Here is a 24,492-nt window from a genome sequence, read left to right as displayed (position 1 = left end):
CTTTTTTTCTATTATTTAGAAATTACAAATTTATTCTGGATTACTGTATAATAAAGTATAGACTAGAATTTGCCTGGTAAAAGGCCGTGATTGGTAAGAGGGTGATAACACGAGGAAAAGTTCTTGAAGTTTTATTTTTATGCACAGGATCTGGAACTCTTCGTTAGAAAACTGAAGCTTCAATATTAAATATTAATAAAGTTTAGTAGCACAGGACGATGGGCCGAAACGAAATGTTGTTACAATTAGGACATTCATTGCAAAGTGACATTCTCTTATTTCATTATTAAAGGGGTTGTTCGATAAATAAAGTTATTAACTAGCGACAGTCGGGCATTCCTTTTTTTTCTTTTTTTCTCGGAAAAATGCTCAAATTTCCCTTTGACTTCCATTATACTCGTTACTTAGGTCAAGCACCCGAGCATTACGATTTGCTCAATTCGAGTAACGAGTAATCGAGCATTTTAGCGCTTGCTCATCACTAGTCCCCATGTGCAATTAGTTAAAAAACAAACTGCGCTTTCCTCGCTCTCCCTGGGTCCTTTGCTGAGTCTCTGCCGCTGCTCCCTGTGTCTGGTATTGTGTGCAGCTTTGATGTTGTTAGGAGTCTGATTTCTGCCTCTCCCTTGCTGAAATCTAGATCCTCACATTCTGCAGTCTCCTGCACCTTTCCTGCTGTAGAGGAGATTGCCCTGTGGCAACTCTCTCCAGAGGCTAAGTCCTTTGTTCCCTCATCTGAGCATGCTCATGGGACGAATTCCCATTGGAGTTCGGGAGTCAGGTGCTCAGGTCCTGTGTTGAATCCCATTGGCTCTTCCTGGAGCCTTGGAGATTTCCGGAAGGTCCCGTTCGCTATAAAAAGCACGCACGGCTGTTCCGCCATGCGCTAGTATATTCATACTTGCTACTGTATGTTTGTTGATTGATGCTTGGACTGGTGAATGACTCATTTGAAACCCCCATTCCTCTGATACTACGTCTGTGTGAGTGTTTGAGTTCTGCCAGTAGCAGCGCTAGAGCCAGCGCGCATTTTCTCCATCTATCTCAGCAGCTTAGCATCTGCATTGCGCCAGCGTGATAGCGGCATATTGCCAGCGGCTCAGTTATCGCCGCACTGCGATTGCAGTCCTGCTGGGCGTTTTCAGTTGCGACGCCACGCAAACGTGTCTCTACGGTAGGTCTAGATGGAGTAGTCCTGCTGTCTAAGGCTACTCCTGTGACCATAATTACCTCGTGTGCATCGCTGAGAGGACTCAGCGTTTCTGTGTTTGGTTTTTGCCTGCAGCCTCTGTGATTGTAACAGAGCTAGCTTTGTGCAATTGGGTGCAGTTTAACCCTTTGCACACTGCCGCCAGATTGTTCTGCCTTCACTTAGCTGCGGTTTTTCCAGCTTCCGCACGGTGGACCCCGAGTGGCGAAGGCACTTTAATTATATTTTTATTTAGTGCCTTCCGCCAATCCTAACAGATGTCACGTTGACAGTGCTGCAGACAATCAGCGAGCTGAGCAGCTCATGAGATGGTGAGCTCGCTAATTGACTGCAGCAATGGTGTAACTAGGGTGGGCAGGTGCAGTGTGGTTGCTGCTAAAAGAGGGGTGCCGTTTGACTTCCTAATGCGGGGACCCAAGGGGAAGTGATGAGCCAGCTATCTGTATTCTGTTTGGATGGATGCTTTTCTCATTTGCTGGTACATATTTACACTTTTAAGATTTTGATCCCTTCAGAGCTTCAGCAATCCTTCAGCCCACTCACATTTGGATACGATCAGCTCTACACACAGGCTGTGTGCAACGTTGTGCTTTTTTTGCATTTTCGCTGCGTTTTTCCGCTGCGGAATCGCCACAAAAACGCAAAGAAAACGCATCCCATACAATCCTATGGGACTCCGCAATGCTGTGCTAATGCTGCAGGCTCGTTTATTTTTAAGGAATTGCGGCGATTCCTCACCCATAGGAATGCATTGATCCGCTTACTTTCCTCATGTGGTTATGCCCACCATGTGCAAAGTAAGCGGATCATGTGCGGATGGTACCCAGGGTGTGGAGGAGAGACTGTCCTCAAGGCCCTGAGTACCATAATCCTGTAAAAAATAGAATAAAAATAAAAAATAGAGATATAATCACACTCTGGCATCCCCCGGAGTCCTTCCCGCCTCTCACTACGCTCCTGGCATCTTCCTGTCCCAGTAATGCTTTGCGCGAATGACCGCCGATGATGTTGCACTCTCGCGAACGTGACGTCATCTCCGGTCCTTCACGCAAAGGATTACTGGGACCGGAAGATGCCAGGAGTGAAGCAGAGGGGCCATCGGAAGGTGAGAATAACAATATTTTTAAAATTATTGTTAACATCCTATGCTTGAAATCGCTTGGAATGTGCAAGCAAAACGCTTGTTTTTTGTGGGAAAAACGCATGCAAATTCGCATGCGTTTTACCCGCAGCGGAAGTTCCGGAAATGTTGCAGAAATTTCCGCATTTCTGCACGTGTGCACATAGCCTTAAGGTTTCCTCTTCCGTAATCCTATGGATGATACAACAGCTTTAAGTCCAAGTCTACTCATATACAAATCAGCCTGTATGCAGATCCTGTGGGAGAGCATCCATCATTTGTATGTACACAGCAGCCATTACTCCTGGGAAGCAAATACTCTATTAGAAGGAATCAAATTCATTATTTGTCAAACTAGAGCGCTCCTGCCTTGTCCTATCCCCCAGCCGAGGTCCTGGGAACATTATGCTTATCACATCTCTAACATCGGGCCACGTCTTCATATTAATTCTTCATTTCTACTCCGCTCTGAGCTGTAAGGAAACCGAGTATAAGACTGAATTTAGTGTTCCTGGAGATTACATCGTAGGAGGATTATTCACTTATCATAAAGCCGATGCATCCGTATCCTCCACACCCCTGGTCGACAATTGCGATAGGTAAGATGGGCAGGAGGGGAGTGGAGCAAATCTTTATATAAAATTACTGTAAATATTTATTTTTTTATCGTTTGCATCCTTGGGACTAAAAAAACCACAGAACGAAGACTTCTAACAACTGAAGGGTTTTTGCTTCTGCATTCAATCTAGATACATATTTGAGCTCCAGATAAACATTTTGATTACCCTGATACAATGTAGCAAACGATCATGAGACACTGTATCCAGCTGATGTGCACTGATCACACTGGACAATAGTGCAGCAAATCCTCAGCTGTAGAATATATCAGATCTTTTACATTCCCATTGATTTTAGCAAATAGATTGCATTATTCCTATGGAAAATGGATTATTATCCATAGTGTCATCTAAATGTCATCCGTATGTCTTTTTTTTTTTTACATCCGTGTGGCATGCGCATTTGACATCAACGGTTTAAAATGTATACGATCAAATAGTTTGTTAATAATGGCACTGTATCCATAAAAATTGATACATTATGGATGATGCACATGGGACTTGACTTCTTTTTTAGACATGTATAGACGAGCTATAACTGTAGAAAAAGACTTGGACACACTTCCCAATATTCATATTTTGACCTAATGCCCCTAGGCAAAATTTAACAAACTGAACATGAGGTTTATACTTTAACATTCTGATCAGACTGTATGAAGCCCACTGCCACGTCACGGTGAACCTCTCAGGGGGTCCCTAGCCTGAAAGGTGCAGCGTCGTGTGTAACCTGCCGTCACAGCGACAGTGCACCAGCAGGGTGGGCAACCTGGTTCCCATGACCTACAGTTACATAGCACCCCCTCTTTTTTTGTTTTAATAGGACCAGCAATCCTTCTCTACATTGTATTTATGAACCAGGAGGCTCAGGATGAACAGTTCTATAGGAAGCAATTTAACGATGTTGTGCAATGTAAAATGGGACCGATTTATCGTAGTTTTTCTTCTTACAGGACCACATTCAATTCCCAAGGTTATCATTTGCTGCAAGCAATGAGATTCGCCATTGAAGAAATCAACAACTCCAGTTTGCTTCTCCCCAATGTCACACTGGGGTACGAGCTGTATGACACCTGCTCAGACTCTGCCAACATGTACGGGACGCTGAAGATCCTCTCCCAGTGTAGCGCACCTTATATAAAGATGGAAAACAACTTTACTGACTACGAAATGAAAGCCATTGCCTTAGTTGGGCCCGACAGCAGTAATTTTGCTTTTGATACAGCAAGTATATTAGGAAAATTTCTTGTTCCGCAGGTAAGTCTTCTGGGGCTACAATCAGGATCAGAATCAAAGGCAGCGTTCTTAAAATAATTTACACCATAAATCTGGCATAAAAGCTTTGAAAAGTCACAAAATTATGAGGCTTTTAGCATTTTCATGCCACATTGGATCAGCTCGTCAAAATGAATGGAGCTAGGGAAGATCTGACACGGGGCATAGCCACGTCAAATTCATCAAATCTGCTGATGTTTTTAAAACCAGAAATGCTACTCCAGTCCCAGACTAGAGGGGCATCTCTGGCGAATGTCACTTACTAGAGGTGTCAAATTCAGTTAGTGGCCTTGTAATTAATTTGACACCGTGTATCCTTTCAAGCAGGGGTGAACCTAGCCTCTCTGCTGCCTGAGGCGAACTTAAAAATGGCGCCCCCCACCCCCCATAGTAAAATCAGTACAAATAAGTCTGGTTTACACTTTACTAGCCTAACCTGACGCAAATATAAAGTACATACACTTTTAAATAGGAATATATTTGAAACATCGATCTTTACATTTGCTAAAGTTCTGTATAAATAGTAGAAAATGCTGTCATCGTTCTGACTTTAATATAACACTATCCTTATTCCCTTCTGCCCGCGCTGATCGCCGGCAGAGCAGGGGAGAATGATGAGAGCCACATTCAGCACCTACCGCCGGTAAACAGCGCTTACTGTAGCCAGGGCAGTCAGACCAGGCAGCTGCCTAGGGCCCCCCGCCCCCCTCCCCCAGGGGCCCCCAGCTAGCAGCACATCACACAGCCGCTAGGGGACCCATGAGGCAGGGGGGCCCGCCTGCCCCCAGCGCCGACTCCCCCCGCCTCCGAATTGAACTATATGAAAAGCAATGATGGAGAGAGTGTCAGCTGACGCTCCCTCTCCCATCATTCCCTGCTCTGCCTCTGACACTGCGGGTGCGCGATGGCGCCATCGCGCACTCACTGTGTGCCAGGCAGAGCAGCCGCTGAGACAGGAGCCGGGAGCAGCGCGGGCACGAGGAGAGGTGAAGATTGTGTTTTTTTTACTGTAACCTTGAGTACTGGACTATGGGGCCATTCTCTGGGGGGGTTATTTCCTATGTGGTGCTGTGTAACAAATACCCAAACACCAGATATAGTATTATATATAAGATATATAATATTTGTATATATACATATAAAATAATAATAGTGGTGAATTATTGAAATAATTATATATTCTGCCACCAGTGTTCAGTGAAATTTGTGGTTTACCCACTGATTAAGAAACCAAATCCCAATCTACCGAGGGACCCATTGACCAGAAAAGACCAAACAGGATATTATTGATTCAATAATTTTTATTGTATTAGTGGTAAAAAAATATATATTAAAACCAATTTAAGAACAATGTGCATGTATAGGGACAATTGTATGACAATAAATTGGACCCAATTATATATACTATATTCGCATATGTATTCCTCAATATATTAAAAGAAGTGAAAAAACTTTTTTTGTGCAGGCAAAAAATTTAAGAAATTTTTTTATAAAAAAAATCCCAGTATATTATTAATAAAAAAGTGAAAATAAGATGAAAAAATCAGAAATATCAATATTCAATAAAATATAAAGTGCAATGTGCATGTGCAAATAACAGTGATAAACTGTATATGAATGCTGAAACCAATGACTACTGCAATATAAAGTGCAGTGTGCATGTGCAATTAGCAACCATAAATCATTAGACATAGAGTTGAGCGACTTTTGGTTTTTTAGGGTCGCGTTTCGTTTCGTGAAACCCGACTTTTCCAAAAGTCGGGTCGAGCAAGATCGTCCGATTATAGGGAAAAGTCGGGGTCGTCCCGAAACACGAAACCCAATGTAAGTCAATGGGGAATAAAAGTCGGCAGTGAGAGGAGGACAGGAAACACACCTACAGTGCCCATTTGAATGCCAAAAGCATCAATTCTTCTTACTTAAGCTTGTCAACCTTAATTAACTTCATAATACAAGTTACGCACTGAAAAATGGGGGTTATTTGGCTACAAACTGTGGGGGGGGAGGGCTGGCTGCAGGTTTTCATGTGCCCTGGGCGAAAGAGCACCCCTTTAACACATGCCACAACTCATCATGCTCCGATACGGCAGAGAAATAGCGGTATAGTACAATGAAAAATACTTCACTTTTTACATCTCATGACGAGGCCCATCTATTTCTCCATACAGAATCATTGGTCCCATATAATGTTTGAAACAGTATATGATGAGCTCCACATAATGCTACAGTATATGTTGGTCCCCATGGATGAAGCTACACTGTCTTATGGGCCCAAATAATACTCCAAACATAATGGGCCCCATTTCTAATGCTCTAGTGTATAATGGGCCCTGTAAATGCTGCTCCAGTGTCTGATGTCCACCTTTGGAATGTTCCAGTGTATGGTGGGCCCCATCTATCATTCTCCAGAGTATAGTGCTCCCCAAAAATTGCTGTCCCAACATTGAAAACAATCAAATAAGTCTCCTCGCTAGGGAATCCCTGTGCTTGTCTGGACTCCTCGTCGTCCCCATCTTCCATCTCACTGCACAGTATTTCAACTTTGCAAGTGCTGTGATCCTGAGCAAGCAGGGGGGGCCCACTCGTTGGCGACGGCACTGGCACAGGGCCCCTGATAGTACGGTGGTGTGTCTGATGGCGGGTGGGCCGAACCTGCACTTTCATCTGCAGCTTCCTCTTTGTCACCGTGTAAGATGGAACTGTATATGGGAAGGGTAACCTGAGTTTCATCAGGGTCAGATTCAGGTCGTGTAGTGTGCGAGGGGAATGTAGTGGTCTGGGTCAATGTACCAGCAGATTCATCGAGCAGTGGCTGGGCATCAGTGCACTTGTGTCGCCCCCCAGGAGTACGGTCGCCACAGTGGCATTACCTTCTTCCTAGGGAGTGTGATGTCATGCTTGGGAGCAACGAACGATCTCTCTAGCAGGTTAACTGATTGGGCGGCGTTATTCCCACGAGTCATGACCCTCCAAACAGCGTTCATGAAGGCAAAGTGTTTGTTTTACGTGGGCAGTATGGTTGCAAAGCTGAACCTTAAAGGAATGTCCAGAAGGGCACCACCAGGAGTGGAGCCTACGGTTAAATTCGACTCCACCTAGGAAACCTCAACCATGCCAGCTACAGAACAGATGCACACATTGCAAGCTTAATTCCGTTAACGAACGAGACTCCGTCATGCCCCACGGTCCGAGTCCGGCTTACTAGAGGGACACGTGAGGCTCTGGCACATGAGATTGGCCAATAACTGGTGTGTCATGCCCTTACATGTCCGTGGCTGCATGTGCGCTACACTGAAAAGGCCAGCGTTTGTCGCTAACAGGTGCAGATAACCCGCTGAACAACGTTAGTGATGGGGATCACTGATTACAATTATTACCCGCGAACAATGATCTCCCAGTAAGTGCAGGTCAACCGCAGTTCCGGAATTAGGCCTAACCGTCATTCCTGAAAAAATGAAAAACTTACGTGTGCAAACCACAGGTGCTGTAGCTTGCTTAACAGTTCGCCAGCCGTTCTCACGCCCAGTATGGATTGCACGTGATTGCACAAAGGTTAGAAAGGGTACCGTATCCCCGGATAACATGTATGGATAGCGTACACATTCAAAATATATGTCTCAGGAGGCAGGCTCAGACGGTGTTAGGCCCAGTATGGATTGCACGTGATTGCACAAAGGTTAGAAAGGGTACCGTATCCCCGGATAACATGTATGGATAGCGTACACATTCAAAATATATGTCTCAGGAGGCAGGCTCAGACGGTGTTAGGCCCAGTATGGATTGCACATGATTGCACAAAGGTTAGAAAGGGTACCGTATCCCCGGATAACATGTATGGATAGCGTACACATTCAAAATATATGTCTGTACATCAGGAGGCAGGCTCAGACGGTGTTAGGCACAGTATGGATTGCACATGATTGCACAAAGGTTAGAAAGGGTACCGTATCCCCGGATAACATGTATGGATAGCGTACACATTCAAAATATATGTCTATACATCAGGAGGCAGGCTCAGACGGTGTTAGGCCCAGTATGGATTGCACGTGATTGCACAAAGGTTAGAAAGGGTACAGTATCCCCGGATAACATGTATGGATAGCGTACACATTCAAAATATATGTCTGTACATCAGGAGGCAGGCTCAGACGGTGTCAGGCACAGTATGGATTGCACGTGATTGCACAAAGGTTAGAAAGGGTACCGTATCTCCGGATAACATGTATGGATAGCGTACACATTCAAAATATATGTCTGTACATCAGGAGGCAGGCTCAGACGGTGTTAGGCCCAGTATGGATTGCACGTGATTGCACAAAGGTTAGAAAGGGTACCGTATCCCCGGATAACATGTATGGATAGCGTACACATTCAAAATATATGTCTATACATCAGGAGGCAGGCTCAGACGGTGTTAGGCCCAGTATGGATTGCACGTGATTGCACAAAGGTTAGAAAGGGTACCGTATCCCCGGATAACATGTATGGATAGCGTACACATTCAAAATATATGTCTGTACATCAGGAGGCAGGCTCAGACGGTGTTAGGCCCAGTATGGATTGCACGTGATTGCACAAAGGTTAGAAAGGGTACCGTATCCCCGGATAACATGTATGGATAGCGTACACATTCAAAATATATGTCTGTACATCAGGAGGCAGGCTCAGACGGTGTCAGGCACAGTATGGATTGCACGTGATTGCACAAAGGTTAGAAAGGGTACCGTATCCCCGGATAACATGTATGGATAGCGTACACATTCAAAATATATGTCTGTACATCAGGAGGCAGGCTCAGACGGTGTTAGGCCCAGTATGGATTGCACGTGATTGCACAAAGGTTAGAAAGGGTACCGTATCCCCGGATAACATGTATGGATAGCGTACACATTTAAAATATATGTCTATACATCAGGAGGCAGGCTCAGACGGTGTTAGGCCCAGTATGGATTGCACGTGATTGCACAAAGGTTAGAAAGGGTACCGTATCCCCGGATAACATGTATGGATAGCGTACACATTCAAAATATATGTCTGTACATCAGGAGGCAGACTCAGACGGTGTTAGGCCCAGTATGGATTGCACGTGATTGCACAAAGGTTAGAAAGGGTACCGTATCCCCAGATAACATGTATGGATAGCGTACACATTCAAAATATATGTCTGTACATCAGGAGGCAGGCTCAGACTGTGTCAGGCACAGTATGGATTTGACGGCCCAGATTACACAGCGGAGGAGCAGGGAGAGGTAAAGATTGCAAATGCTGGGGCCCTGCCCAAGCAAGGGGGGCCCACTCGTGGGCGTCGGTACTGGCACTGGGCCCCTCATAGTACGGAGGTGTGTCTGACGGCGGGTGTGCACCACCACCGTCAGAGACACTTGATTGCACTATGAGGGACCCTGTGCCAGTGCCCGCACCCAAGAGTCGGCCTACCCACCTGTCCAGGGCAACGGCACTCGCACGGTGTCGTGCGCTAGGTGGTGACCCCGGCCATGGGGGGGGAGGCAGCACAGTTAGGGAGTTTTAGAAAGTGGCATATGTTGATGTTGGACATTCAGCTGATGCAAAAGGCGAAATAGGTGAAGTCCCAGGAAGAGGTGGACCAAAGCAAGCCATTTTTCTGTCACCCTATGTGTCATCAGGGGAAGGTGGGACAAAATCCTTGGAAACCCATGCGTGGTTCATTTTAATGAAGGTTAGATCATCCACATTTTGGGTTGACAGACGGGTCCTTTTTTCTGTCAGGATTGATCCAGCTGCACTGAAGACTCTTTCCGATAGCACACTTGCAGCTGGGCAAGCGAGCTCCTGTAAGGCATATTGGGCCAATTCAGGCCAGGTGTACAGTTTAGCGGCCCAATAGTCAAAGGGGAATGACCTGTGTGGGAGAACATCGAAATGGGAGGAAAAGTAGTTTGTAACCATAGTTGACAACTGCTGTCTCCTGTCACTTTCCATCGATGCAGTATTACCAGTTGTGTGAGCGGTATTTGAAAAATCAGTCCACAACATTGTCATGAAACCCCTGTCTCCAATGCCACTTCTGCTGTGTGCACCACGAACACCTCTGCCAAGCTGCCCCCGGCCCGTACGGCTCGTGTGAGAACCATCACCGCTGCTGTGTGCTGGGAATGCCTCAAGCAACCGATTTACCAGAGTTGCTTGTTTATTAGCCAATATTAGGTCAAGGTTCTCCTGTGGCATGATGTTTTGTAAGTTGTCTTTATAGCGTGGATCCAGGATGCTGGCCAACCAGTAGTCGTCATCGTTCATCATTTTGGCAATGCGTGGGTCCCTTTTTAGGATCTGCAAGGCATAATCTGACATGTGGGCCAATGTTCCCGGTGTCAATGATGCACTGTGAGTGCTGGTTGGAGGAGCACTTTCTGGCAAATCCACATCCCTCCAGTCACGCACAAACCCTGTACCAGACCTTGCCACGCCAACATTTTCACTTGCCCCACGAGATGCATCCTCCTCCCCTAAGTAATCATCCCCATCATCCTCCTCCTCCTCCTCTTCTTCCTCCACCTCGTCCAGGAGAGGTCCCTGAGCAGACAATGGCTGAATGTCATCAAGGATTCCCTCCTCCTCTTCCTCCTCATCAACATTGGCTGCAGACGCCTGCTCCTTAAGGTGCGTCAAAGTTTGCATGAGCAGACGCATAAGTGGGATGCTCATGCTTAGGATGGCGTCGTCTGCGCTTACCAGCCGTGTGCATTCCTCAAAACACTGAAGGACTTTACAGAGGTCTTTCAGCTTCGACCACTGCACACCTGTCAACTCCATGTCTGCTCTCAAAGTGCCTGGCCGTGTATCCTCCCACAAATGCATTATGGCCTGCCTCTGCTCGCACAGCCGCTACACCATGTGCAGGGTGGAGTTCCACCTTGTTGCAATGTCGATAATGAGGCAGTGGTTGGGAAGGTGGAGCAATCGCTGCAGCTTCTGCATACGAACGGAGTGTACAGGCGACCGGCGGATGTGCGCGCACAGTCTTCGCACCTTCTGGAGCAGGGCTGTTAACTCCGGATAATTTTTGAGTAAGCACTGCACCACCAGGTTCAAGGTGTGAGCCAAGCAAGGTATATGGCTGAGTTTTGAAAGGGCTATGGCTGCCACAAAATTACGGCCGTTATCACTAACTACCTTGCCTGCCTCAAGATGTACACTGCCCAGCCATGACTCAGTTTGTCGCTTCAAGTACTCGGCCAGCACCTCAGCGGTGTGTCTGTTGCCCAAACACATCATCTGCAACACAGCCTGCTGACGCTTTCCACTAGCTGCTCGATAGGGGGAAACATCGTGTGCAACAGTGGCAGCTGCAGATGGAGTGCTCGTACGATTGCGCTCTGTGGACGAGCTTTCGCTTCTGGAGGAGGAGGAGGAGGAGGGTCGAACGCCTACAGCCAACTGTTTCCTATACCGTGGGCTAGGCAGCACTGTCCCACCACCGCTGTCCCCTGTGGACCCTGCATCCACCACATTAACCCAGTGCGCAGTGATGGACACGTAACGGCCCTGGCCATGCCGACTGGACCATGCATCAGTTGTGAGGTGCACCTTTCCGCTCACTGACTGCTTGAGTGCATGGACAATGCGGTCTTTCACATGATGGTGGAGGACTGGGATGGCTTTGCGAGAGAAGAAGTGGCGACTGGGTAGGTCATAGCGTGGTACTGCATAGGCCATGAGTTCGCGGAAAGCTGTGCTTTCCACCAACCGAAAGGGCATCATCTCAAACGAGATTAGTTTGGCAATGTGGGCGTTCAAACCCAGTGTACGCGGATGAGAGACTGAGTTCTTTCTTGACCTACTCATAGTGTCTGGGAGGGTGAGCTGGACTTGAGAGCTGCATATGGTGGAAGTAGCGGTGGACAGGGCGGACTGAGAGAGGGTTGATGATGGTGATGGAGTTGGTGTTCTCTGATGGCCTAGAATCAGTCTTTCGTTGATATAACAGTGGGATTCCCTGACTGCTGTGGCCTTGCAATGACACCTCAACATTTGCTACTGTGCTAACCGGTGGGCTTACAGTGGGGGAAACAATGTAGCGTTGCTGACTACCTTCGTTGTGATCAGTTGCACATGTGGCACTTGAGGTTTGGTGTTGTGTCCACGCTTGCAAGTGCATGCTGGTTAAATGTCTAAGCATGCAACTGGTATTCAAATTTTTCAGATTTTTCCCTCGGCTAAAGGTCTTTGCGCACTTCTTACAGATAACCTTGGCCTGATCATGAGGATTTTGGTCAAAAAAGTGCCACACTGCACTCTTCCTACTTTGGCAGACATTTTGCGGCCTAGCACGCTGTGATCTTTTGACCCTCTGGACAAGCTGTCCAGCAACTCTTTTGATGTTTGGAACCTGTCTTTGGAGTGCTCCGGGCCTGCCAGATAACAGCTGTTGCGATGTCGATGTCTGCTGTGGATGCTCCTCATCTGAGCTATTGGAAGCAGCACCCTCTTCCCCCAATGGATGCCAATCTGGGTCAACAACTGGGTCATCCATCACCTCCTCTTCTATGTCATGTGCACCTTCCTCTGTGTCACCGTGTATGGTGGTATAGTGTGCGGGAAGGGGCACCTGAGTCTCATCAGGGTCAGAATCTCGCTCTGTACACTGCTAGGACAATGTAGTGCTCTGAGTGAATGTACCAGCAGAATCATCCATCAGCGGCTGTGCATCAGTGCACTCCATGTCAGATTCATCTTGGCCTGGGTAATTCACCATTTGACTTGATAATCCAGGCATGGTATGTGAAAACAGCTCCATGGAGTAATCAGTAGTATGGCCTGCGTCATCCTTCAATCTTGGTTGGGGTGAAGGACACAAGGAAAGGTGTGGTTCATGAACATGAGCCTCCAATGACGACTCAGTGCTTTTACTTTTTACAACTGAAGAAGAGGAGGCGATAGAGCTGGAGGCTGAGTCAGCAATGTAAGACAAAACTTTTTCCTGATGCTCTGGCTTTAAAAGCGGTTTGCCAACTCCTAGAAAACTAAGCGTTCGAGGCCTTATGTAGCCAGACGATGACGCAGGCTCAACACCTCCTGCATTCGGTCCTATTTTGCTCTTGCCACTACCATCAGATCCACCACCAACACCATCATTACCAGCTGCCAACCCCCGCCCAATTCCACGGCCTCTTCCACCAACCTTCCTCATTTTTGGTAGAAATATAGACAAAATCCAACAAACTATATAGTAATGTAAAACAAGGTACAAGGTGTCTATAGGACAGGGGAGATTTTGAATTTCTGCAGACACTTGTGGACACTGGACACTTTTGGATTGTGTGAGGCCCAATGAATATCTGAGCGCTATGTGACAGGCTCGATGGCACAGCTGTGACCAAAGTGACTAGAGGATAAGGGAGATTTTGAATTTCTGCACACACTTGTGGACACTGGACACTTTTGGATTGTGTGAGGGCCACTGATATCTGAGCGCTATGTCACAGGCTCGATGGCACAGCTGTGACAAAAGTGACGAGAGGATAAGGGAGATTTTGAATTTCTGCAGACACTTGTGGACACTGGACACTTTTGGATTGTGTGAGGGCCACTGATATCTGAGCGCTATGTCACAGGCTCGATGGCACAGCTGTGACAAAAGTGATGAGAGGATAAGGGAGATTTTGAATTTCTGCAGACACTTGTGGACACTGGACACTTTTGGATTGTGTGAGGCCCACTGATATCTGAGCGCTATGTCACAGGCTCAATGCCACAGCTGTGACAAAAGTGACGAGAGGATAAGGGAGAATTTGAATTTCTGCACACACTTGTGGACACTGGACACTTTTGGATTGTGTGAGGGCCACTGATATCTGAGCGCTATGTCACAGTCTCGATGGCACAGCTGTGACAAAAGTGACGAGAGGATAAGGGAGATTTTGAATTTCTGCACACACTTGTGGACACTGGACACTTTTGGATTGTGTGAGGCCCACTGATATCTGAGCGCTATGTCACAGGCTCGATGGCACAGCTGTGACAAAAGTGACGAGAGGATAAGGGAGATTTTGAATTTCTGCACACACTTGTGGACACTGGACACTTTTGGATTGTGTGAGGGCCACTGATATCTGAGCGCTATGTCACAGGCTCGATGGCACAGCTGTGACAAAAGTGACGAGAGGATAAGGGAGATTTTGAATTTCTGCACACACTTGTGGACACTGGACACTTTTGGATTGTGTGAGGCCCACTGATATCTGAGCGCTATGTCACAGGCTCGATGGCACAGCTGTGACAAAAGTGACGAGAGGATAAGGGAGATTTTGAATTTCTGCACACACTTGTGGACACTGGACACTTTTGGATTGTGTGAGGCCCAATGAATATCTGAGCGCTATGTGACAGGCTCGATGGCACAGCTGTGACCAAAGTGACTAGAGGATAAGGGAGATTTTGAATTTCTGCAGACACTTGTGGACACTGGACACTTTTGGATTGTGTGAGGGCCACTGATATCTGAGCACTATGTCACAGGCTCGATGGCACAGCTGTGACAAAAGTGACGAGAGGATAAGGGAGATTTTGAATTTCTGCAGACACTTGTGGACACTGGACACTTTTGGATTGTGTGAGGGCCACTGATATCTGAGTGCTATGTCACAGGCTCGATGGCACAGCTGTGACAAAAGTGACGAGAGGATAAGGGAGATTTTGAATTTCTGCAGACACTTGTGGACACTGGACACTTTTGGATTGTGTGAGGCCCACTGATATCTGAGCGCTATGTCACAGGCTCGATGGCACAGCTGTGACCAAAGTGACTAGAGGATAAGGGAGATTTTGAATTTCTGCACACACTTGTGGACACTGGACACTTTTGGATTGTGTGAGGGCCACTGATATCTGAGCGCTATGTCACAGGCTCGATGGCACAGCTGTGACAAAAGTGACGAGAGGATAAGGGAGATTTTGAATTTCTGCACACATTTGTGGACACTGGACACTTTTGGATTGTGTGAGGCCCACTGATATCTGAGCGCTATGTGACAGGCTCGATGGCACAGCTGTGACAAAAGTGACGAGAGGATAAGGGAGATTTTGAATTTCTGCAGACACTTGTGGACACTGGACACTTTTGGATTGTGTGAGACCCACTGATATCTGAGGGCTATGTGACAGGCTCGATGGCACAGCTGTGACCAAAGTGACTAGAGGATAAGGGAGATTTTGAATTTCTGCAGACACTTGTGGACACTGGACACTTTTGGATTGTGTGAGGCCCAATGAATATCTGAGCGCTATGTGACAGGCTCGATGGCACAGCTGTGACCAAAGTGACTAGAGGATAAGGGAGATTTTGAATTTCTGCAGACACTTGTGGACACTGGACACTTTTGGATTGTGTGAGGGCCACTGATATCTGAGCGCTATGTCACAGGCTCGATGGCACAGCTGTGACAAAAGTGACGAGAGGATAAGGGAGATTTTGAATTTCTGCAGACACTTGTGGACACTGGACACTTTTGGATTGTGTGAGGGCCACTGATATCTGAGCGCTATGTCACAGGCTCGATGGCACAGCTGTGACAAAAGTGACGAGAGGATAAGGGAGATTTTGAATTTCTGCAGACACTTGTGGACACTGGACACTTTTGGATTGTGTGAGGCCCACTGATATCTGAGCGCTATGTCACAGGCTCGATGGCACAGCTGTGACAAAAGTGACTAGAGGATAAGGGAGATTGGATTGCTTTTAAAAAAGCAGTTTGCAGAGCAGTGGGTAAACAGCAATGCCAGCCTGTCAGGAAGCCTTAAAAGGCAGCCCAACAACCAACACCACTGATACACCACAATATAGCCTCCCCTTACACTGCACACACAGTGACTGGTGTGTTGTGCAGGCCAAATCGCTAGCAGCAGAAGCAGTTTTTTTGTCTTCTCAGCAGGACAAAAAAACAAAATTGGGATTGCTTTTAAAAAAGCAGTTTGCGGAGCAGTGGGTAAACAGCAATGCAGGAATGTCAGGAAGCCTTAGAAGGCAGCCCAACAACCAACACCACTGATGCACCACTATATAGCCTCCCCTTGCACTGCACACACAGTGACTGGTGTGTTGTACAGGCAAAATCGCTAGCAGCAGAAGCAGTTTTTTTTTCTTCTCAGCAGGACAAAAAAACAAAATTGGGATTGCTTTTAAAAAAGCAGTTTGCGGAGCAGTGGGTAAACAGCAATGCAGGAATGTCAGGAAGCCTTAGAAGGCAGCCCAACAACCAACACCACTGATACACCACTATATAGCCTCCCCTTGCACTGCACACACAGTGACTGGTGTGTTGTACAGGCAAAATCGCTAGCAGCAGAAGCAGTTTTTTTTTCTTCTTCCCTGCCTAACGCTCTCCCTACAGAATCAGCAGCAACCTCTCCCTATGTTAAGATCTCCAGAAGTAAGATGGCGGTCGGCGTGCACGCCCTTTTATACCCCCTGTGGCGCCCACCAAAGCATGCCAATCACTTGCATGCCCTTCTGAAAGATGGTGGTGACCCGTGCCTATGTCATCACGTTGCCCACAGTGTCCGTGGATCCTGATTGGCTGAAAAAGAGCGCAAAACAAACTTTTGAAACGCGACTTTGGCGCGTAAGTCGCCGACCTCGTGGCCGACCTCATCCTAGGGTCGGGTTTCGTTTCATGAAACCCGACTTTGCCAAAAGTCGGCGACTTTTGAAATTTTTCGACCCGTTTCGCTCAACTCTAATTAGACATTACCATGCAAAAAAAAAGAAAGTCACAGTGACTTTTACATAAAGTGCGGTGCTGCAGAGGAATAGAGGGAATTAGCTCATTCACCTTTAAGGGTCACCACGTCCCATTAGCGTGCTCCCCGACACACATTTCGGAATGTTTCCTTCATCAGGGGGTGGCTACTTTAAGAATCCGGGGTTTTTTTTATACTAAATACAGTAATGACGCAGATATCAGTGGTCCGGGTATACCGCCGGCGCGTGCGCAGTCAGGAGGACCCAAAAGCCCAAGCGCCGGACCACGTGACCGGAACGGACAGGAGCTCAGCCCGGCGTTACCAAGGCCACGAGGACGCAGCAACCAGGACTCTGGGACACAGATCACGCATGCGCACCACCAGGAGCACGCTATCCATTACAACAGAGCGGCAGCATGGGCAGATATTAATCATATGTTGGGCAGTTAATTAATAAAGGGGCACTGAAAGAATTGTGTACATTGTATAATCAATATAGTGGAAAGAAAGTGTATGTATATTACAAAAAAAATAATAAATTAATTAAAAAATTAAAAAATAAAAACAAAACAAATAATAATAAATAATCATGATTAATTATATAGTGAAATATACATATATATAAAAATAACGAAAAATTAATGTGCAATAATAATAGAAAATATATATATTAAAAAATAAATTAAATAATAATTCATAGCAAAAACACAATAATGTGTAATACATCCACTGTATAATATATTAAATTTTAATCATATTGTATAGTAATACATCCGCATTTTACAAAATAAATCATATAATGCAATATAGATGGAAAGACAGTATATATATATATATATATATATATACACATAATCTGTGACAAAAAAGAAAAGAAAAAAATAATAAAAAAAATAAAAAATATAAAAATTATATAAAAAAATATATATAGAAAGTAATAATAATAGAAAAATATATATGAAAAATATAAATACAAATAAGAAAAAGAAAAATAAAGAATAAAAATATAGTTCATATTCTTTAGGGATAGCCAGTCCAACCGTCCATCAAGTATGGACTCCCTTGTCACCTTCTGTCTTCATATAACTCCAAAAGCCCAGAGAAATTTGCAATCAGAAGATGCCGAATGTAGAATATATGGCCACATATAGGATAATAATCTAAAAAGATAGGATTGAAATTAATATAAAATAACAGTAGCAGCATAAAATAACTTAAAATGGTTAAAATAGCAGGTAGGTTTACAGAAAAGGAATAAAACTTAAATTTTAATTTAATCCATTGGGGGATACTGTATCAAGTGTTCAAATGCATTTAGTTTCCTTTTTAGCCAGAAGATTACCTATTTTGCCTCCTCTTTCATTTGGTGTCACCAGATCTATTCCTATTACTTTTAATAGAGAAGCATCACAATTATGATGGATCTTAAAGTGCTTGGGAATAGTTTTTAATGAGGGAATGTCATTGGTTTCCTTAGCGGCTATTATCCCTAGTATGTGTTCATGAACACAAACTTTAAGTTGTCAAGTAGTCATTCCGACATAAATCAAGGGGCAAGGACACGTTGCATAGTATCCATTGCATCCATGACAGAAGATCAGCTCTCCACCCTTCTGTCAAGATCTCACCTTACCACTTGTGCCCTCGACCCACTCACGTCTCACCTCATCCCTAACTTGGCCACAGTCTTCATCCCATCTCTAACACACCTCTTCAACCTTTCACTTACAAATGGTGTCTTTCCCTCATCCTTCAAACATGCCTCAATCACACCCATCCTCAAAAAGCCCTCCCTTGATCCAGCCTCTGTGTCTAACTATTGCCCGATATCTCTTCTCCCTTACGCCTCAAAACTACTGGAACAGCATGTATATCTTTAACTGTCCTCCCACCTCTCCTCCTGTTCCCTCTTTGAACGGTTACAATCTGGCTTCCGACCGCATCACTCAACTGAAACTGCCCTAACTAAAGTCACTAACGACTTACTAACCACCAAGAGCAAGCGACACTACTCTGTCCTCCTTCTCTTGGACCTGACCTCTGCCTTCGACACCGTAGACAAGTCCCTCCTGCTATAGACTCTCTCATCTCTTGGCATCACAGACTTGGCCCTATCCTGGATCTCATCATACCTAACAGACCGAACATTTAGTGTCTCCCTCTCACACACCACCTCCTCACCTCGCCCCCTGTCTGTTGGTGTTCCTCAAGGCTCTGCCCTAGGACCCCTACTATTCTCCATCTACACCATTGGCTTGGGATAGCTCATAGAATCCTACGGTTTGCAGTATCACGTCTATGCCAATGACACGCAGATCTACCTATCTGGACCCAACCTCGCCTCCTTATTGGCTGAAATCCCACAATGTCTGTCTGCTTTCTCAGCCTTCTTTGCTCGCTTTCTCAAACTGAACATGGACAAAACAGAATTCATCATCTTTCCCCCCTCTCACTCTACCCCTCCACCAGACCTATCCATCAATGTCAATGGCTGCTTTCTTTCCCCAGTCCCGCACGCTCGGTGCCTTGGGGTGATCCTCGACTCTGCGCTCTCTTTCAAACCACATCTCCATGCCTTCGCCTCCTCCTGCCGCCTCAAACTCAAAAATATTTCCCGGATCCGCTCATTCTCATGGTCTCTAGGTACCTACCCACACACAACCTTCGATCATCTCAAGATCTCCTTCTCTACTCCCCCCTTTTCTCTTCTTCCCACAACCGCATACAAGACTTCTCCCGTGCTTCCCCCATACTCTGGAACTCTCTGCCGCAACACATCAGACTCTCACCATCAACGGAAACCTTCAAGAAGAACCTGAAGACCCACCTATTCCAACAAGCCTACAGCCTGCAATGATCCTTGGTCTACTGAACCACCGCATGACCTGCTCTTCCCTCTCCTACTGTATCCTCACCCATCCCTGTAGACTGAGCCCTCATGGGCAGGGTCCCCTCTCCTTATGTACTTGTGTGTCCCTTGTCTTACACATGTTTATTATACTTGTCTATATTTCCCCTTTTCACATGTAAAGCACCATGGAATAAATGGCGCTATATAAATGCATAACAATAATAATAGTAAATTACCGCTTTTGATGTGCAAGTTTGTTTGATATCATACATAATTTTATTTTTTGAATTAGAAAAGCTTTGTTCCCTATTAATGTTTGGACATGCCACACATTTTCCACATGATTTTGAACCCAATGCTATTTTTACATTTGACAAAAAGGTAGTAGGAGATGGGTTAGAGATATAGTGGCTTTTTACAAGGTAGTCTCTTATATTCCTTGATCTTCTGTATGTAATACTGGGTGTATCCCCTATATATTTAGATAGAATTGGATCAGTTTTCAAAATTCCCCATGATTTAGTCAAATATACTCTCATTAATTTAGTTTGACCATGGCATTGTGTTATGTACCTGACCAATTGATTTGTTTCTGGGGTCCTAGTACCATATAGTGCTTGGTGTCAGGTGATATTTTTTGCCCGGTTATAAGCTCTTTTAATGGACCGATGGCTATACCCACGTTCCAAGAATCTCTGTTTTAGATCTAGGGCCTGTTTTTCAAATCCCTCTTCATTTGAAAAAATTCTTCTCAACCTTAAAAATTGGGGATTGACCGTATCTGTTGTGAGCTCATTTTCGGGTTTGCCTCTGGCTTCTGGTGAGGGTTATGGAGCTGGCTGTGCTGACAGAGGAGTAGTGAGTTCTCTATCTGGACTCCCTCTGTTGGTGAAGGGAAGTAATGAAGCTGATCTAAATGGCAGAGACCGGCCACCTGAGGAAGAGGACTGCGATTGGACATCAGGAGTTTCTGATTGGATTTAAGGCAGCCGACTCCCTAAATTCTTGCTGGTGATTTTTCCTGACTGTGGCTCCTGGTTTCCAGTTTGGTTCCTGCCTTCCTAAAGCTAAGTTTTCTCTGCTATTGTTCATATGAGTTTTTGTCTGGTTTACTTAGTTTTTGTGTTCAGCCATCCCTGGCTGGGACTGGGCTGAATCTCCATTTTGTCTCTGATCAGTTGATCTCTTTTGCTCTGTCTTCAGAATATACCTGAGTGCTGATATAGTGATTTGAAGTCTAGCGACTTCAGAGCCTTTTTCTATCAGACGTGTTGGACATTCTTTTTGGCAGGGTTTTTTGCGTGATTGCAGACAGCAGCTTTTCTTTCCTGTCCTTTCTAGTTAGCGAGGGCCCCATCGTTTGCTCAGCTTATCTTTCTACCTGTGTCTGTGTTTTCATCTTGTTTCACCGACAATACATGTTGGGGGCTGTCTATTGCTTTGGGGTCTGCTCTGGGGCAGTTTAGATTTTCCCTTTCTTTCTTTAGGCTTATTTAGTTCTCCGGCCGTGACGAGGCATCTAGGACCACCGTAGGCACGTTCCACGGCTACTGCTAGTTGTTGTGGATAGGATCAGGGGTCTGCAATCCGCTAGTTACCAACCTCTCCGGTTTTCTGGGCTTAGCTTGCTTTTTGTTTTTTCCTCCTCGGTGACTCATTCATAACACGTATCATTGCCGGAGGATGTGAAGAACTCGCATGGAGAAGCTAGTTACCTGACGTTGATTTCCAAAAAATGTCAGTGTGTAGACAATTGTCTATACCTCTCTGAATACTTACATCCAAAAACGCCATCTTATTCTGATCAAAATGATATGTCAAATGAATATTGTGAGAATTATTATTCAAGTGAGTCATAAAAACGTGGAGGGATTCCACCGGTCCATCCCATATCAGAAAAACATCATCAATGAAGCGCACCCACATGAGGATGCGCTCCATTGATGGTACCATTCCAGAAAGAAAGCGGTCCCTCTCCCACAGCCCCAGGAATAAATTTGCGTAAGCCAACGCAAAAGACACGCCCGCTGCAGTACCCTGAAGCTGCAGGTAGATGGACCCCTTAAATAAGAAAAAATTGCGTGAAAGAGCAAAATCCAATAGTTCCACCACAAATTGACGCATGGCGAGGGGCATGATTGATGAGTGTAAAAAATATTCCACAGCTTGAATGCCATCCGTGTGGCGTATATTTGTATAGAGGGATTCCACATCATATGACACTAATATAGTGTCACTGCCAATGTGTAAACCATCTACCTTTTTCAAGAACTCGTTTGTATCCTTAATAAATGAGGGTAAATCCTCTACCAGTGGTTGCAACCTAGAGTCCACAAACTTATTTATATTCTCCAAATAATCACCACATCCGGATATGATGGGTCTCCCAGGAGGGTTTGATTGATTTTTGTGGACCTTAGGCAGCAAATATAGCGTAGATACTGTTGGTTCTGATACCTGAAGTGCTACAAATAGATCCATGGAGATGGTACCTGCCTCCAACGCTTCTTTCGAAATACCAATCAGTTTATTCCGAAATTTATCTGATGGGTTATATGTTAATTTTTTATAGCACAATTCGTCCTTTAGTTAACGAAAGGCCTCTTTTTCATATAGTTGTTTAGGCCATACAACCAAATTGCCCCCCTAGTCAGCCGGTTTGTATACCACATCGGGTATTTCTTGTAATTTACTGTATTTAAAACCAATTTTTCTTTCCTAGTGAAATTTTCCATATGAGGGAATTGTGGGATCTTATCAAATTCCCTACTCACAGTTTTCACAAATGTGTCAATTATTGGATAGGCTGACAAGGGGGGAAATTTTTTTGATTTAGGACGAATGGATTCAGGGATCTTACCTCCCACTGGATCATCATGTTCCTGTGCCAATTCATTTAGGATGTCTAATGATTCCTGTTCCGCCTCTGTTGGGAATAATTGTGATGTTTTCTCGTTATGAAAATGCCATTTGAAAATAAGCTTTCTAGCAAATAAATTTAAATCTTTAATTGCGGTAAATTTATCAAACTGAACTGTTGAGCAAATCATAAGACCTTTATTGAGAATTTCAATTTCAATATCAGAAAATATATATGAGCTTAAATTAATCACCTTCAGACTATTCTTATGGTTCTCAGGGGAGTATCTGAAAGTCCGTTTAGCCGGTACATAACGGGGTTCCCTTATGCGCTTCGGTGTAGATATAGTTGAAATAGCCACAGAGGCGGAAGAGGAGGCACCAGAAATATCTCCCATTGCAGGATTAGATGAGAGAGAAATGGATCGATCCTGATTTTCCTCCCTGATGTGGTATCTACGCCATTTATAGATTCTCCTATCTGATAAATCTTTTTGGTCCCTTGTTAATGGAGAGCCCTCACACGCCAGGGCAGTGGGGTACTCGGTACCAGGCCGGTTGATCTTCTCAACGGGATTTGTCACGGCAGCAGTGACCTGGTACGTGGCCCTGGGGCTCCATTGTAAAAGGCGTTGTTTCAGTGTGCTTATGGTGGTGAAAGTTTATAAGTGATTCGTGACGCCACCTGTGGTGTTTGGCAATGAAGATGTTAAGCCGACGCTGCAGACAGATCCTCTGGGACAGATGGTGGGGTGCAGCAGTGATGTTATAGCCCTCCACAGGCAGGGCTGTAGTCCCAGGACTGTGTAGGTGAAGTGACACTTAGATGGTGTAGTGTCGGGCGCAGGAGGGATGTAGCAGTGTCGGGCAGGTTGACGCGGGAATAAGTGGAGGACACCAGGGCATGTAGTTCCAAAGCTTTACTCACAGTCTGTTGTGGTACAGGTGCCAGCATCCGTGCCATGTCCTCCGGGTCAGGAGCCTAGCCAAATTCCAGGCAAGATGAAGTACTCCTTTCCAACACTCTGCCAACATATGTGCCTTTTCTGAACGTCTCCCTCTTAGCGCCTTTGAGTGAAGTACTCACAGTACTGAGTACACTGGAGTTCCTCCTGTCAGATGTTCCTAAGAATTCTACTTGTACGGCAGACAGCTGTAGCCTGCTTCGGGGACTCCTTCTACCTAGTCCCGGCTCACACACGTTGCTGTTGTACCCCCAAGTCTGGTGTGGGAATAAAGTGGTCACTACGTCTATTCATCCGGTGTCTGCTGCAGGACCATTAGTATCCATACAACCTCGGGGACCGGACCCCGGCCTTGCGCTGTGAACTTGGGAAGGGTTCTCCTCTAACCCTAATCCTTAGTCCTCCTTTTCTCCTTAAATTCCGTACAATCCGTTCTTTAATATGGAGAATCAGGCTTCCGTTCTAATGTCTCTTCCCTGTGCCAGCGGACCCAGATCACTGAGGTCGGCTGCAGCACTTTCTTCATTCATCCCTCTCCGGGGATCTTCTCTCTCTCCCTTCCCGGTCAGACTGCTCAGCCACTCACTCACGGACTGCTTGACTGACTGAGTGACTCACTGACTCAAACCTCAACTCTTCCCGCTCTAACTCCATCCACCTCCCAGCACGCTTCGTGTTCCAAGCAGGGAGCCACCAAAAGGTGCTTTACAACACTACTATGTTGTGTGGGATGCAGGTGTTGGAGTGTGGTCGGGTGTCTCCACCTTCCCTGAATGGTGGGGTACCACACCTCAGGAGGAGGTGCAGTACCTCTGTTGCGACTGAACCCTCAGGGGCGCCACAATAATTTTTCCGTTTGTTTGGCCTGGATATCTTTT

The 24,492-nt window shown here is 45.6% G+C and overlaps 1 protein-coding gene across 1 annotated transcript in view; it reads left to right on the top strand.

Annotated features, from left to right (window-relative positions):
- Positions 1-2,604: 2,604 nt before the first annotated feature.
- LOC141074195 (taste receptor type 1 member 1-like) overlaps positions 2,605-24,492 on the top strand; it is a 60,938-nt gene continuing 39,050 nt past the window's right edge. The window contains exons 1-2 of the mRNA XM_073561745.1: positions 2,605-2,929; positions 3,898-4,201. Of these exons, the coding sequence (XP_073417846.1) occupies positions 2,736-2,929; positions 3,898-4,201 (498 nt within the window). The 5' untranslated portion in view covers positions 2,605-2,735. The remainder of the gene's footprint in view (positions 2,930-3,897; positions 4,202-24,492) is intronic.

This window comes from Dendrobates tinctorius, unplaced genomic scaffold (assembly GCF_039654945.1).
Source record: "Dendrobates tinctorius isolate UK_male_01 unplaced genomic scaffold, ASM3965494v1 ptg000326l, whole genome shotgun sequence".
Lineage (NCBI taxonomy): Eukaryota > Metazoa > Chordata > Amphibia > Anura > Dendrobatidae > Dendrobates > Dendrobates tinctorius.
Note: the sequence above shows the minus strand (reverse complement) of the source record. Positions and strands in the feature narration are given on the sequence as shown.